Raw genomic sequence first — 15,817 nt, forward strand, 5'->3', positions numbered from 1 at the left:
ATGTGCCTGGGAGAAAATTTGGGAGATACTGTAGTCAAATCAAGAGAGTTGGGATGCAGTTTGAGAGATGCAAGATTAGGATATGGCTGACATACTCCAAAAGCAGCAGTCTAATAAAATGTTTGTGTTCTGTATATATACATATATAATATATATAATGTTTAATGAAAAGGTGAAGGGAAGTGATATTGGGGTTTACTGCTTGGGGAGGGGGATGGAAACTAACATTTAGAATGAAAACTAAGCACTTTTCAAAGTCCTGAGCCCTGTCTAGGAGAAACGTAGCCAGACCAGACAATATGAACATACAATCACACATTAAGATATTGGCATTCAGGTCAAGTTTGACCCTCATGTAAATTCTAAATAAGCAATCTTAGAGCTTATAACAGGTTGTTCTAAACAAAAACTAAGTTTTTGTGTTTTAGGTACAAGGCTGCTTTCCATATTTATACCTCTTAATACTTACATATATTTCCTTTCTTCCCACTTAAATCAGGTCTTCACATTTCACTTAGATCCCAAGAAATCCTTAATCAATAAAATAAATGTTAAAACATAATTGAATTAGAAGATTGAGCGGGGCCCATTTCAACTGCAATGGTCTTCTTCTTCTCTCTACATGCTTCTCAACTGCACACACTTGCCACATTCACTTTCGGAAACAACAGCTTGGGAGGAAGAGGCTGCATATGTATGTGTTAGACCAGTGACTTCCAGCTGGTGTCCTGCAAGAATTTTTAAAGCATGTGAAACCTAACTATTTAGTCAGAGGCACTGACTTCTTTTACCATAGACTGTCAAATTAAAAAAATGACAACAGCCAATACAACAATACTGGATCCCATACTGGATTCAGCCATCCAGTACAAATAAATAAAAAAATTATACCTATTTTTGTCAGATAGGCAAGCATATTTTTTTGTGTGCCACGGAATTTTAGTAATATGTCTATGTGTGCCATGAGATGAAAACATTGAAAATCATTGTATTAGACAAGGCATGTGTGGAGATATTCCTAATGAGTAGGAAAGAATTAATGATCACGGAGTGACTCCACAGGGATGGTCACTCCTGTGAGAGGACAGATTTGCTTGACTCTGCAGCTGTCAGGTTGAGTATACATTCACCACGAGTTTACCTTTCTGATGGGTTTGATCAGCAGATTTAAGCTAAAAAACAAATAAACAAAAAACAACTTCATACTTTAACTGCATTGATTGTTTATTCACATTGATGAGTCTCATGTCCTCTGGTGGAGGGACTAATGCCTACTGAAACTGTGCTTCCTTCAATTCAATATTCATTGACTCCTACTACATGCCAGCCACTGTCCTGTATAGTCAATAAATATATTAAAATATCTATTCAATGATCCCTGTTAAGTTGAATTCAATTATTTAGAAGTTATGCTGCTTGGAATTGATTATGATATGATTTAGTCCTTCAAATAGGATATAAGAAAGTATATTATGTATGATGTGGATTCAGCTCAGTGAATTTATATATATTTATAAGCAAGAGAATAGCCCATTTTGGGGTATAAGTTTATATTTGCCTCTTTCTTTATGCCTGCTTATGAAAATTAAATATTCCCCATTGCAGTCATTCCTGAATAAGACTCCAATGGGAAATTTGAGAGATTGGAGAATTTAGAAGATGATCCTTTTTGTTCAGTCAAAAGTTATTTTTTTAAGGCAAGCTTAAGCTTAGTACAAAACAAACACACACACACACACACACACACACACACACACACATATCATCAATGTGCCAGGTATGGTTGGACATTTCTCCTAATAATTTAAGGTTTAATAAATCAGCATGAAATTCACAGGAGATAAGGGGAAGAGAGAGGCATTAGGGAGTGAACTAACTAATATACTTTTTTATAAAAACTCCCTCTTGGACAATTGGAGATCTCTTCTGTTCAGTGCAAAAATCTACAGATTTCTTTATTCACTCTAAACACTTCGGCTTTATCCCCATAGAATTTGAGCTTACCATTTTGCTATTAGCTTGATCTTTTCTTTAGAACTTGCCTCAGGAAGAGTAGCCTAAAAGTTTGAAAACAGAGAAATAACTCCTAGTGACCTCTGTTGCTGATTCCACCCTGTCTCCTTGTACTTATATGTTACTATTTGAAAGGATCCCCAAGATGCTATCCCCAGAGGAACCATGCTGGCCATTTTCATCACCACTGTTGCCTACATAGGAGTTGCTATTTGTGTAGGTAAGTAGTATGTCTCTGGTGTTGGAACGCCAGATTTACAAGGGGTTTTATGGGTTTTTGTGTCCAATGGACTTTCAATGGAACACAAGCAGAACATTTTTTTAAAGGCAACAGTTTAATTCTATTCTTAGATGCTCTAGGGTTTGAATGCAATTAAACTGTAACACACATGTCTCTGGTTCAGGTATAGAGTAATCAGGCCATCTCTCAGGGCTTTAGGAAAAAAATTTCTGTACTGAAGTGGTTCTTTCAACTTGAAGATTCTATGATTCTTAAGTCTTTCCTAGATTTAAAGAATATGAATTCATGGCAAAAATTCAGCATTCTCATTAGTACCTAACTATCACTGGACCTCTCTTACAGTTATGAGCAAACAGGAAGAAAGCAAAATAAGCAGTTTTATTGGTTGGCATTGGTTTGTCAAGTATTTATCCTTCAGGTAGTTCAGAAAAGTTTACATACATTTCATGCTTATGTTCATATATTTCAATAATCCTATTAAATGCATAATGTCAGAGATTATGGTTAGAAAAATTCATAAGGAATGTAGGTGATTAAAATATATATTAAGGATCTTTAAAAAAGTTGGTAATTCCATTTCTGGGAGGCTATCCTAGAGAAATACTTTGATACACAGGGAAAAAATGTATGCACAAAGATGTTCATAGAATATCTATAATAGAAAATAACAGAAACACCTAAATGTATGAAAAAATTGAACAAACTGAGGCAAATATTTGATAGAATATTATTTGACCATTAATATCACTTAATAAATTATAATATTTTGTCCCAAAATATTTCATTTATTATTTCAACTATTAAAATTATATGTCAAGTAGAATTACAACTGCTTAAAAATTATGCAAGGAATATCATTAGTTGAAAGCAGGGGCTTGGTCCTCTTCATTACTTGAATTCAAAAATGCTATCTCTTGGTTCTCTCATAGATGAGACAATAAATCCTACTGCAAAAACACTGAATCGGTAGCACTAAGCCCGAAATCTGAATTGAGTGCTATGACATCTGAATTGTATGTGCATTTTAGGAGATCAGAAAGTAAGATATTTCTAATACCCAAGTGTCTTGCAGAAGCAAGTGAGAGCTAGGACTAGCCCCTCCCCCAAGACAGTAGCAGTGGCAGCCTGTTAGACAAAAAGGGCTGTTCCCAAGCTTCAGGGGATAGGAGCCTCCAGGTACCTCGTCCCAGGAAGCATTGACAGTGAAGACAGGAGAGTCAAGGGACCTGCTCAGACTCCAAGTAAACCAAGTATGTTTTCAGAAGAGACCCCTCAGGGAACAGAACTCCTCACATAAAGAAATGACAAGCCACCATTGTTTCCCCAGGGGCCTGTGTCGTCCGAGATGCCACTGGGAACGTGAATGACACCATCATTTCTGGGATGAACTGCAATGGCTCAGCAGCCTGTGGGCTGGGCTATGACTTCTCAAGATGTCGACACGAGCCATGTCAGTATGGGCTGATGAACAATTTCCAGGTTTGAACTGCAGTAATTATAATGATGCTTATTGCCATTGTTCCCATTTTTCTAGCATCACGTAAAATGAAACTTCTGATGCTGCAACTAATTAGATTACTGATTAATTTGAATTCAACATGGAACACATGGTATGGGAGGGAAGGGAGTTGCACAGACATTAAATCATAGCAAATTCTGTGATTGCATTTACTGTGGTGAGGAGAGAACAGGCACTTGGTATGACTTGCTCCACCAGGGAAGGATCACCACCCAACATTGTGCCTTCCAGCCATTGTGCAAGGGGGAAGTTGTGCACTGTTTCATGGAGGGGAGGAGAGACTTAGAGCTTAGGTAGCATTGGAATGCATTTCATGCATGGACCTTGGCTTAGGAACAGCAGTGGCTCTGGAGTGCCTGGAACTCCAGGCCAAGAGAGAAATATGAGTAGCAGAGGGGGAGGTAAGTAACGGGGAAAGAATAGAGAAGTTGGGAAAACTGTAGGACTTGAAACAAACTGATTTGTTTGCACTATTGGTGAGCAGAGGGAGAGGCAATTTTGTTGTGAAGGCTTCATTCATCTATTTTTGCAATCAACAAAGAGAAATTAACTCAGCTGAAGCCATCATTCCAAAATATGACTTAAATGGATAGAATCTCATCATGTCTCATATCTGAAATTATGTTAAATGAGTACAGAAAAAACAAAGGTTTGAAAAGCCTCTATGTAAGATGAACAAGAAAGTCCAATGCCTTTAAAAAGACTGGGAAACATCTGAGTCCTCCCCCAAACCTTATTAAAATCCCACTTTCTTTAAGATAGAATTTCCCATTCTGAAAGAAACATACTCACAAAGGACAAGGGGGACATGTCAAAATCCTTGAAACCTCTTACTTTATTCTTTCCAGTATCTTCTGAATATATTGCATTGAGCATTGATTATTTTTATAATCAACAAAAAGGCCATTTCCATTAAAAAAAAACAGCTCTTAAGAACTTGAGAATGGCTGGAGGAAGGGGAGAGGGGATTCTAGTTAGAAATAATTAGCTTATAAAGGAGATTCCAAATCACAAAAAGTGGAAAGAGAAGCATTTTATTTATTTATTTATTTATTTATTTATTTATTTATTTTTAGAGAGGGGGGAGAGAGAGAGAGAGAGAGATCAATGTGCAGTTGTGCGGTTGCTGGAGGCCATGGCCTGCAACGCAGGCATGTGCCCTGACTGGGAATTGAGCCTGCAATGCCTGATTTGCAGCCCGCGCTCAATCCATTAAGCTATGCCAGCCAGGGCCCAAGAGAATCATTTGAATAAAAACTTGAATCTTTTTCTTTGTTTGTTTGTTTTTACTGTTTGTTGGATGAGTTTCCTTACGTGAACCTCTCTTCTCAAGGTCATGAGCATGGTGTCAGGGTTTGGCCCCCTCATCACGGCTGGCATCTTTTCTGCAACACTCTCCTCCGCCCTGGCCTCCCTCGTCAGCGCTCCCAAAGTGTTCCAGGTGATCCGGGCACAAGAGCATGTGCTTCTCTCTCCTGCTGTTGCCACTGAATGCAGATGAAGCTGAAATATTCATTCTCACCAGCAATCATTTTCCATCATTTTCTGAAACAGTTTAATGTTTGCATCTGGCTCAAATGCTATGTCTGCCACATAGTCAAGATCGATTCAAATAATACAAAGAATGATGAACTGCAGTGTTAACTTGTGCCTCGTACTGTGTATCACTTCATCTTTTGCCATATCTTCTTGTTTGAGTCACCCAGGGAAAAGGATCGTATATAGATATAAATGACGAAGCTCTCCTCTTTTTTCCCATTAGGCTCTGTGCAAGGACAACATCTACAAAGCCCTGCAGTTCTTTGCAAAAGGATATGGGAAAAACAACGAGCCGCTGAGAGGATACATCCTCACTTTTGTTATTGCCATGGCATTCATTCTTATTGGTTCGTAGAGTCCTTGTTCTTATCGAAAGCCAAATAATTCTTCTGATACTCATAAGTTTCCCTTTTAGCTTGAGAAGTTACCTGTTTTATGCTTAATATTCTATTTGGGAATATTGGACTCTATCTAAAAAGGAAATGAGAAATCCTTGTACAACTGGGCCTTTGAAGACTTGAGGTGGACTTCGGACTTTAAGCTCCTCTTTGAATCTGAGTTGGAAATCCATCCAACCCAATGTAACTGAATCCATCCTCCAAATTGCCCATTCTTGTCTAATCCCAGAGCATCCCCCAGCTGCCACGGGTCTTTACATCTCCCAGCCTGGCAGGGAGCAGGAGAGTTGAAGTGTCTGTTCTCCAAATGTGTTCTGTCGACCACCTGTGTCAGAATCAGAACCACCTGTGGGTTTTTCAGAGTGCAGATTTTTTAGGCTCGACCCAAGAGTTACAATCAGAATCTCCAGTGATAAGGAATCTGCATTTTTACAAGTTCCTCAAGAGATTCATAAATCACTAAAATTTGAGAACCTCTTACTAGAACTTAACCTCCTCTCCTTCTCCCTAAACAATATGGAAACAACTACTTAGTCTTGGAGAGGCACATGCATCAATGTAGCCTGCACATTCCTCACTGCCCCCCGAGGCATCAGCTTTGCTAGGGGGCATGTTAAAGGAGAAGGAGCAAGAGGTGGGGATGGTGGCAACTCTGTAGGGATGGGCAGAGCCTTCTCAGCACTGAGGTACCAAACAACGAGGGCTCCTCCTCTTCACATAAACTCAGGAAGTGACTGTAATTCGTGAATCCTCATAACATTTCCACAAGGTTGAAGGTATTTGTTATAGCTAATAAGTTTTGTTAGTTTTTTTTAAATCATACAAAAAAGTGATTCTGTATAGATGTTTCAATTATGTACTCTTAAGACTTCAAATCACAGCCATATCCTGCATTTAAGTGATCAAATAAACAAAGTTTTAAAAATGGTATAAACCAAATAATATCCATACAAATCACTCTTTTAGAACAACGCAGGGCAGCTTCACGGCCCCAGCTTTGTGGCACCTGTTTTGTCTGCTTCCTGGCTGGCCTCCATGTGCTAGAAGCACACACAGCTGCCACCTGCACTTGAGGCTGATAGACACCTGACGCTCAGAGAAGCAGAACTACCTCTAAATTATTACTTCTATTGAAAAGTAAACAATTCAGCTGGAATTAAATCATGCTGGATATTTAGCTACTGCAGTAAAAGATCTTTGACAAATCTTGAGAGGTAGAACTCTCTAGAGAGGTAGAAAAGTACAAATGACTAACAAGAATTCTGAAAGTCAGAGAAAACAAGTTGGGAATACGCAGAGAGACTTCCAAGTAGGCATTTCTGGTGCACTGGTGTTCAACTGCTCTGTCGCCCCATGGAGGTATGCATAGCAGACAAAGAACACAGAGTTTGGTACCTTTGGATTACCTACAGGGGAGTTTATCATCCCATTCCTCAAACCCTCTATCGATTCCCACAAAAACTTTTATTCAGGTAGAGGTCACGATGCTTGTTTCCTGAATGGTAGGTTTTCCTGGTTCTTTATAGAAAAGGAACTCTGTCTAAGAATAGATTTTAAAGTGAATGCAGCCCCAAAGAAAAATCACTAACTTCGTAAATTTTGACAGATGCTAGCTATGTTTTCAATTTCCAAATGAAGTCAAGCTTCCAGGCTGTCACAGCTGTTTCAGCCCCTGGTCTCATCAGTCATATGTACATGCTCAATTCTGCTTTGTTCACAGCGGAACTGAACACCATCGCTCCCATCATCTCCAACTTTTTCCTGGCCTCATATGCGCTTATTAATTTCTCCTGCTTCCATGCTTCTTATGCCAAATCTCCAGGTAAGCTGATTTTTCCAAACTAAAATAAGCCTAAGCCAACAGTTAGCATCAATAAAATGAAATAAGTCAGGGGAAGTGCTTAATTTGTGTTTATCTGTTTTTTATATCCTAGTGGGCAGTGTAATCCACTTTGTTTTGGTGAGTTGGGGGATGACTTCTGAAATGGAAAAAGAATCATTTGAGCAATGGCCTTTTTGACCAACCGTAAAGTCAATTTTCTCCTACAGCAATAAATTATTCATTGCAAGAGAAACCACATTTATTTCAGCAGTAGAAAAACACCACTATTTATTTCCAGGGTGAAAGTGACCACAGAAGTGGAATAAATGTATATATTTGAAACTTCCTTACTATCAATTTGTTTCCGTCCCATGGTGCAGAAGAGAAGGATGAGTAGCTCCCATAATTACCTGCTGAGTGTAGTCAATGCAGATTCACAGTGGAGCTGCTGACATCCCTGCCCTCTCAGACTGTGGTTTAAAGTGCTGTAAAATTTCACACCAAAAAACCTTCCCCTGTCCAGTCATCCCTCACCTCTTCTTCACTTCCACTGGCCAGTAGAATTTCTTCTGCCTTTCCACCAGAAGAGAGACTAGTCTTTATCGACCTTCAGAAAGTCCCTCACCGTGAGGACTTTCATTAGGGATATAAACACATTTCCGCTTTTAGGGCCTGCTACAGTTGAACCTCCTTTGGAAAAGCTGCTGCCAGTAAAACAAAGGGTAGATAAAAGAGGGGAACCTTCATTCCCCCCAAAGCCACTAGGCTCCAGAAAACACTGAGGACATTCTGTTTCTGTTTTGTTGTCTTCTTTCAAGCGGAAAACAGAAAGCTCTAGTCAGAGAATACAACAAGCCACAGAAATGTGCGGCTCCATGCCATGTTATGTTCATTTTTGAAAAATAAGGGGAAGTAACAGAGATGGGGAGGGGAAAGATTGAAAGGGAAGGAGGGAAAGGGGAAGAGAGAAAAAGAAGAAAATAGAAAAGCACATAGAGGAGACACATAGGTCTGCAGACCCAGAAACTGAGACTCTTCCCCATCTCCCCCCACCCCCTCCACCTCCCTCTGTTTCACACATGCGTGCACACATGCTAGCATGTACACAGCCAGCTGCAGAAAAATAAGGGCATTTCCAGTGACATTCTCAAGGTGATATATCCATCTTGTGGCCATTTAGGAATTTGCTCTAGCAGCCTTTGAAAGCTCTGTTGTGTTTTGGCAACTCCAAATTTAAAATGGACTTTATCCATAGACCAAATGTACCCTTCAAATCAGAGTTTCCCCATCCTGGCCATACTGTCTCCCAGCTTCTTTATTTCAGGGAACTAATGAAACATGGGGAAAACCCCCTTGCATACATGAATTGTGAGAAATAGTTTCACTGCAAATGCAAAATATGTTAATGCATTAGGTTTAAGAAGACTTGCAGACAAATTTCTCCCTCTTGTCCCATTGATGATTATTTCTGAAAGGGCAAGCACTATCTCCTCAGGGGAAAGGAAGAGCTAGGAGGAAGTTAATGGACTGGCTTTTGATGACTGCTCTGCCTTCTTCATGGGAATAAAGCCATTGTTTTAGCCTTCTCTTTCTTGGTCCACCAAGCAATGCCTCCCACCCCTCCCCTGAAAGAGCCCACTTTTCCATTCCTTCTGCCTCCTTTAAATTCCTAATGGCATAGATATCAGATGCTCAAGGTTTTGTAGTTTGAAAAGACAATCAGGGAACATGCAAAAAAGTGTAGGGGGCATGAGAAACACATTTTACTGTATTTCACAGCATCCTTATTTGGTATAATTATACCTTCATAGGCCAGGGACCCAAGATCACAGAAAACTAATAACAGAAACTTGACCTAAAAGCTCTGATTTTTATGCTAGGAAAAAACATGTTACCTGTACTCTAATAATTTGCAGTGGCATGATGGTGAAAGCATGGAAGTTTTCCTTCTGCACATACATTTTGTTGTTGTTGTTCTTTTGCTTTCAGGATGGAGACCTGCATACAGAATTTACAACATGTGGGTATCTCTTTTTGGGGCTGTTTTGTGCTGTGCAGTCATGTTTGTCATCAACTGGTGGGCTGCTGTCATCACCTACGTCATTGAGTTCTTCCTCTACATCTATGTGACCTATAAGAAGCCAGGTAAGATAAGAAGGACTGTGTAGGAATGGGTTTACAAAGTAGCCTGTAACTCCCCATTTACTCAACAAAGTTTTATTGAGCAGCTCCTACGTTCTTAGGTGTGTATGTGTGTGGTACATATTAGTAATATAATGTAATACAATAGTTAACTTTTTGAGCACCTATTATGTATCTTGCACTCATTTAATTCTCATAATAAGGCTGCATATTAAGCATTATTAGACATATTTTATTAATGAAGAAATGAGTTCAAAGAGTTGACCACTTGCCAAGGTAACAGTCAGAATCTGATGGAGCTGACATTTTAACTACAGTGTGTATTATGTTCCTGGAAGTCTATTTCCTTTGCCAGACTAGGGAAGCTCTCCTTTCAAATAAGTTTTCAATTTCTTGCTCTTCCTCTTCTCCTTCTGGCACCTGTATTGTTCAGATGCTGGAACTTTTAAAGTTGTCCCAGAGGTCCCTAAGCCTCTCATCATTTTTTTTAAGATTTTATTTATTTATTTTTAGAGAGGGAAGGGAGGGAGATAGAGAGAGAGAGAGAGAGAAACATCAATGTGCGGTTGCTGGGGGTCATGGCCTGCAACCCAGGCATGTACCCTGACTGGGAATCGAACCTGTGATACTTTGGTTCGCAGCCTGCGCTCAATCCACTGAGCTATACCAGCCAGGGCCCTCATTTTTTTTAATTCTTATTTCTTCATTCTGTTCTGGTTGAATGTTTCTTTCTTCATTCTGCTTCAATTTGTCGATTTGAGTCCCAGTTTCCTTCCCTCCACTCTTGGTTCCCTGTATATTTTGCTTTATTTCACTCTGCATAGCCTTCACTTTTTCTTCTCTTTTGCAACCATATTCAACTATTTCTGTAAGCATCCTGATTACCAGTATTTTGAACTGTGCATCTGATAGGTTGGCTATCTCTTCATCACTTAGTTGTATTTTTTCTGGAGCTAGATCTGTTCTTTCATTTGGGCCATATTTTTTTTTGTCTCGGTGCACCTGTCACATAGTAAGGGGTGGAGCCTTAGGTATTCACCAGGTAGGGCAACCCTCTTACTGCATTGTGGGGCTGTATGTAGAGCAGGGGTCCAAGAGGGAACAATGCCACTTGCTTGGCTCTCAGTAGGCTTTCAGTCACTTCCTCCTCTACCCACAAGCAAAGCGGGCTGATTCCCAGGGGGATGGATTTGTGTACATTCCAGGACCCTGTGGGTCTCTCCAACAATCTCTCCTATAAGGCTTGGAATTTCTCCCACTGCCACAACCTCCACAGGTTTTTTTCAATCAGAGGTTTTGAGGCTTTATTTCCCATACTGGAACCCTGGGTTGTGCAGTCTGTCTCACTCCCAAGTTATTCCTCCTGGTTTATCCGCACGCAACTGTGGGACTGCCTGCTCTGCCAGCTGCCACCTCACCTGGTCCTCCAGCCACCACATTGCAGCGAGCTCTCTCCATCCGGCTGCCCATCTCTGTCCCTCCTACCGGTCTGGATGAATGTTTCTTTACCTCCTTGGTTGTTGGACTTCCATACAGTTCAATTCTAGCAATTCTGGTTGTTTTTTGGTTTTTTAATTTGTTGTCCTTCTTTTGATTGTGCAAATAGTCAAAGTATATCTACTTACACCTCCACCTTGGCCCTCTTTTTATTTTTCTTATAGTTTGTTTTGAAAAGTAGTTTTAATTTCTATAAAATCTAATTTATCAATTTCTTTTATGGTTTGGTTTTTTTGCTTCTAATCAAGATATCCTTTCCCAATTTAAGGTCATAAACTTCTTCTACAAGTTTAATGCTTTAGATTTTAAACATATGTTTATTATCCATTTTGAATTATTATTTGTATATGTGAGTAATGCTTCAAGCTTTATTTTTTGACATATAAATATCCAGTTGACTAGTAGGGTTTTTATAAGAAAAAAAATAATTCAAAGTATGCTAAATACCTGAAGTCTAATCAACACTTAATCAGTTTTAATCTTCTTTATCTCAAGATAATGACCCCCCACCATTTCCCTCACTCCTCTAAACAAGGCTGGAGAGATGGCCCTGTCTGCCATCTGGGGTGAATCTGTACATTCCCATCAGGTACTTTCTCTTATACAATGTACAAAGTCCATCTAATGTTTAATTTGTTCAAAAAAAGGTGAAGTATAATAGTGCTTACCTCCCTTATTAAGAAGATTAGGTCCTAAAAAATCAAACTAAAATGCTTAATCATGATTAACCCTACTCATGGACACCCAGAAGTAAGAATTACTGAACTGTTCAGTTTTATGATTCCAAATACAAAGATTGCTACACACTATCTGTGTATATAAATACCTCTTTTTTTATTTAAGAATTTTTTTAAAAAACCCTTGAATCTATTCAGGGGCTGATCATTTTTCCAGGTGTATCACCTGCTGTTTGTTTATGACCCAGCCTCTCCACAAAGCAGGATTTCTGGGGCCGCAGCTTTCAAGTCTGGTCTTTACCTGGAAAGAGAGGTCTCACTTCTAAGAATTCACAAAGTGTTCCTAAAAGAACAATGCTCTTTCTGGGCAATACATTATATGTTCTGTTATTTGGGCACTCATCACTGCCGACACATCCAGGGAAAATCATAGAAGGTTTATAAAAATTATTTATAATATACAGAGGGAAGATCAATACTTTTTATGCCATACTCCTCTTTAATCCACAGATGTGAACTGGGGCTCCTCCACCCAGGCCCTTTCCTACGTGAGTGCTTTAGACAATGCTCTGGAATTAACCACAGTGGAAGACCATGTAAAAAATTTCAGGTAAAATTGGCTTCTCAGGAGTCCTGGTATTTTTCCAAATTAGAAGTTGTTTTTCTCTGTGGGGGACAAATGGTCTGTGGGTCTAGTCTAGGGCTAGGCAGTCATACAAACTACCACAGTCTCATGCCAGCACCTCCTGTAAATAAGAGCTCCAACTCTTCCCCTCTGAGGTATGCCCACCTCCAAGTATTAACCCTCCTAGTACCAAGGATCACCTTCCATTCATGGGGACAAAAAGGTGGTCTGAGTGAAATGATTTTAGGGAGATGTCACCAAATGCCCACCAACCTTAACCCTTGGTGCTATCTTCATTCAATTGAATGCTTTGTGGCTTACAGAATTCTCTTAGAAGTAACACATTAAGATCTTTATTAGTTATATCTTATTTCAGTTGTACCCTAAAAACACAAGCTTTGCAAGGAGGATGAAGGAAAATACTGGGTGGAAAAGGATAGGCTACATTGGGATTCAGAATAGGATAGTATCCAGAGAAAAAAAGACAGGGAGAACCCAAGACCACCTTGCCTGGCTTTACATTTTTGCTGTCACTAACTAAACTAAGATGGCAAAGGTGGCAAGATGGACAGGCAGGATGATTCAAGACTTCTGGTGAGAAACCCAAGATATATTTAGGGGAGAGTTGGTTCTCCCATTTTGCTAAGCCTCCTGTACCTGCCATTTCTAGTAGGGTAGTTCTGAGCTCATAGGCCTCTTGCAATGGTCAGTCCTCACATCTTCTTTCTTTTTTCCACTTCCAGGCCCCAGTGCATTGTCTTAACAGGGGGACCCATGACAAGACCTGCTCTCTTGGATATAAGTCACGCCTTTACCAAGAACAGTGGTCTTTGCATATGCTGCGAAGTCTTTGTGGTAAGAGCCACTTCATCCCAGCAAAGCCCTTTTCCCTCCCTGCTCAGCTTGTGTTATTTTAGGCGAGCCAAGCGGGTACAGGTAATGGAAGGAGAATGTAAATCAGAGACCAACTAAAAGTGATAAATATTTCCAAATGATGGCCTTTGAGTCAGGAATGGCAAGGCAGTTTGGACAAGAGCCCTTTTCCTTGATTCATATAGCAAGAACCAGCAAGAGCCTGTGGTTCTGAATTTAAATGAGCAGAAAATATGTGTTTCTGATTTCATCAGAGACCAACTAAATGTGATAAGTATTTCCAAATGATGGCTTTTTGGCTCAGAAATAAATAAATAAAAGGAAGGCATTTGAGGTCATAACTGTCCACAGAACTATAAAAGGCTGAAATGAGCCAGAGGGTGCTCATATAGAGATTACCTGATGAGGGCAGAACCAGACGTAATGGCCTTAAATGAGAGCACAGAGAATTTAGATTGAATATTTGGATAACCTTGATGACACTATAGATATCTAGGGAATTAAACCAAGTTTTCCATGTCTTAGATAAATATTCAGAGCTGAATGAATGCCTTTTTATTCAGGAAGTATCTGGTAAACTAATGATAACTTCAGAGTGGTTTTCCCAAGAGGTATCAAAGTAGATGCTAAAAATTTAACCATAATTATTGCTTGATAACCAAACTCTAAATTTAGGAGAAAGCATTAAAATTATAGCAAAATAACAAATCTAAATTGTCCAAACCAGTCTACTGCTACTTGTAGCTTGTGTTCCCCTAACACTCTCTCTCTCACACATACACACTCAAAATTCTTAGCTACTTCAATGCACTGTTATAATAGTTACCTATTTTTCAGAGCATTTTCCTACTGTTTTTATTTCATCTACATAACAGCCTGGTGAGGCAGAAAGGAAAAGAAACCTTGTTCTCACTTTACTGATTAGAAAAGTGAGATTTGGGGAACTTAAGTTATTGCACAGGGTCAAATGACAGGAAAGCAGCAGATCCAGGAGGTGAGTCTAGGCCATCCGATTATACTTTGTGTTACATCATGAGGGGAAAGGTATAGCAGACTTGTATTCTGACAGTGTTATTAGAATCAGGCACCACTCCCTAAACACCAATACCTCCCAGAGAATAATAGGGCCAATCAGGAAGCTGTGTAACCCTGGAGCCAGTCAGCTGTGCCATCCTCAGGGCTTAATCTATCACATCATCATAACTAGCACTTAAGCATCTTTTTATACTTGGCAGTACTCTAAATGCTATATGAAGCCAGTTGGTCATATTCTCTTTCCCCTCTGTGCTTATATGATAGTAACTCAAACAATATAACTCAGTGCAATTATCTAGTAGGCAGTGCAGGGATCTTACTGACTACATAAGATTGACGGGTTAAGTAATGACCAACTGTGACTCCAGAGGGTTTTAAACAATCTTATCAGGCACCCTTTTCTCATATTATCAACTTTGGTGCCCTGGATGAGTGGATTTCATTTTGGCCAATATAATACAGAAGTGGGTTTTGATGAAATAAGCAGTTTGGGGTATTTTTCTTCTCCAGCAATTTAGAGAAAACTTAGTTTAGCAGGCAATAAGATACCTTTAGGGCAGGAGAAATGAACTGGGAGATAAACAGTCATATATTGGCAAGGGAGAAAGGTCTTTTTATAGAAACAAAAGATATTGCTTTTAATTAACCCTTTGCTACTTTAACTACAATCCAAGAGTATGATTCTGGAATATCATTTCATGTGAAGTAGGTGCCTAAATCCATGCATCCAATAGCCCTGGTTGTTTGGCACATACATTGGACCGCATTATAAATTACCGTGCTGGTCTCTCTGAGTAAGGCCCAGGAGTCTTACTTATTCCCAGGTACTGAGGTTCTCTTGGGGACAGAGAATAGTTGTTGCTTCAGTTAATGACTTCCCAGTTAGTTACTTTCTGTGAGCTCCTGTGGCTGCAGATACTGTCAGTGTTTTTCAACTCCTCATTCAGTCGTCAATCATCTTTGCAAAGAAATAGATGGAAGTTGGATGTGGGTAAAGTCTACGTACCATCAGAAAAATTTTTCCAAAAGCATGTGCTTGGTGGTTAGGCTAACCTTGTGGAAAAGGTTAAATAGTAACGATGCTGTTAAGGAATGACAATTTAATGGTTAATGCTGGGAAGCTGGTGCTCATGGACTTTTGAGACACACGGTCAAGATCTGAATCACTGTTTTGCCATCTAATAGCTGTGGGTCCCTAGGGTATAAAATCTAGTCTCCCTATGCCTTGATTTTCTCAGGGTTGTTGTGAGAATTATATAAAATAAGCATTCTAGTGTTCAACTGTGTTTCTGTCAAATAAAAAATGCTCAGTTAATTTTAATTGACATTGTTATTCAACTAAATAATAAGCATTATCATTGTTTTAATTATATTTATTTTAGTATATACCATAGTTGCCATTTTCATTTCAAAAATATATCCCCTTTGCTCTGGCC

General features: G+C 39.4%; 1 protein-coding gene across 7 annotated transcripts in view; it reads left to right on the forward strand.

Annotated features, from left to right (window-relative positions):
- Positions 1-15,817, forward strand: part of SLC12A1 (solute carrier family 12 member 1) — an 82,536-nt gene that overhangs the window by 29,703 nt on the left and 37,016 nt on the right. For all 7 annotated transcript variants that reach the window (XM_045822701.1, XM_045822703.1, XM_045822706.1 and 4 more), the window contains 8 exons: positions 2,149-2,233; positions 3,582-3,733; positions 5,107-5,214; positions 5,536-5,659; positions 7,431-7,532; positions 9,522-9,677; positions 12,359-12,458; positions 13,217-13,328. In XM_045822701.1, the coding sequence (XP_045678657.1) occupies positions 2,149-2,233; positions 3,582-3,733; positions 5,107-5,214; positions 5,536-5,659; positions 7,431-7,532; positions 9,522-9,677; positions 12,359-12,458; positions 13,217-13,328 (939 nt within the window). The remainder of the gene's footprint in view (positions 1-2,148; positions 2,234-3,581; positions 3,734-5,106; positions 5,215-5,535; positions 5,660-7,430; positions 7,533-9,521; positions 9,678-12,358; positions 12,459-13,216; positions 13,329-15,817) is intronic.

The sequence above is a fragment of the Phyllostomus hastatus genome, unplaced genomic scaffold (genome assembly GCF_019186645.2).
Source record: "Phyllostomus hastatus isolate PE091 unplaced genomic scaffold, TTU_PhHast_1.1 phas_scaffold_501, whole genome shotgun sequence".
In the NCBI taxonomy this organism is placed as follows: domain Eukaryota; kingdom Metazoa; phylum Chordata; class Mammalia; order Chiroptera; family Phyllostomidae; genus Phyllostomus; species Phyllostomus hastatus.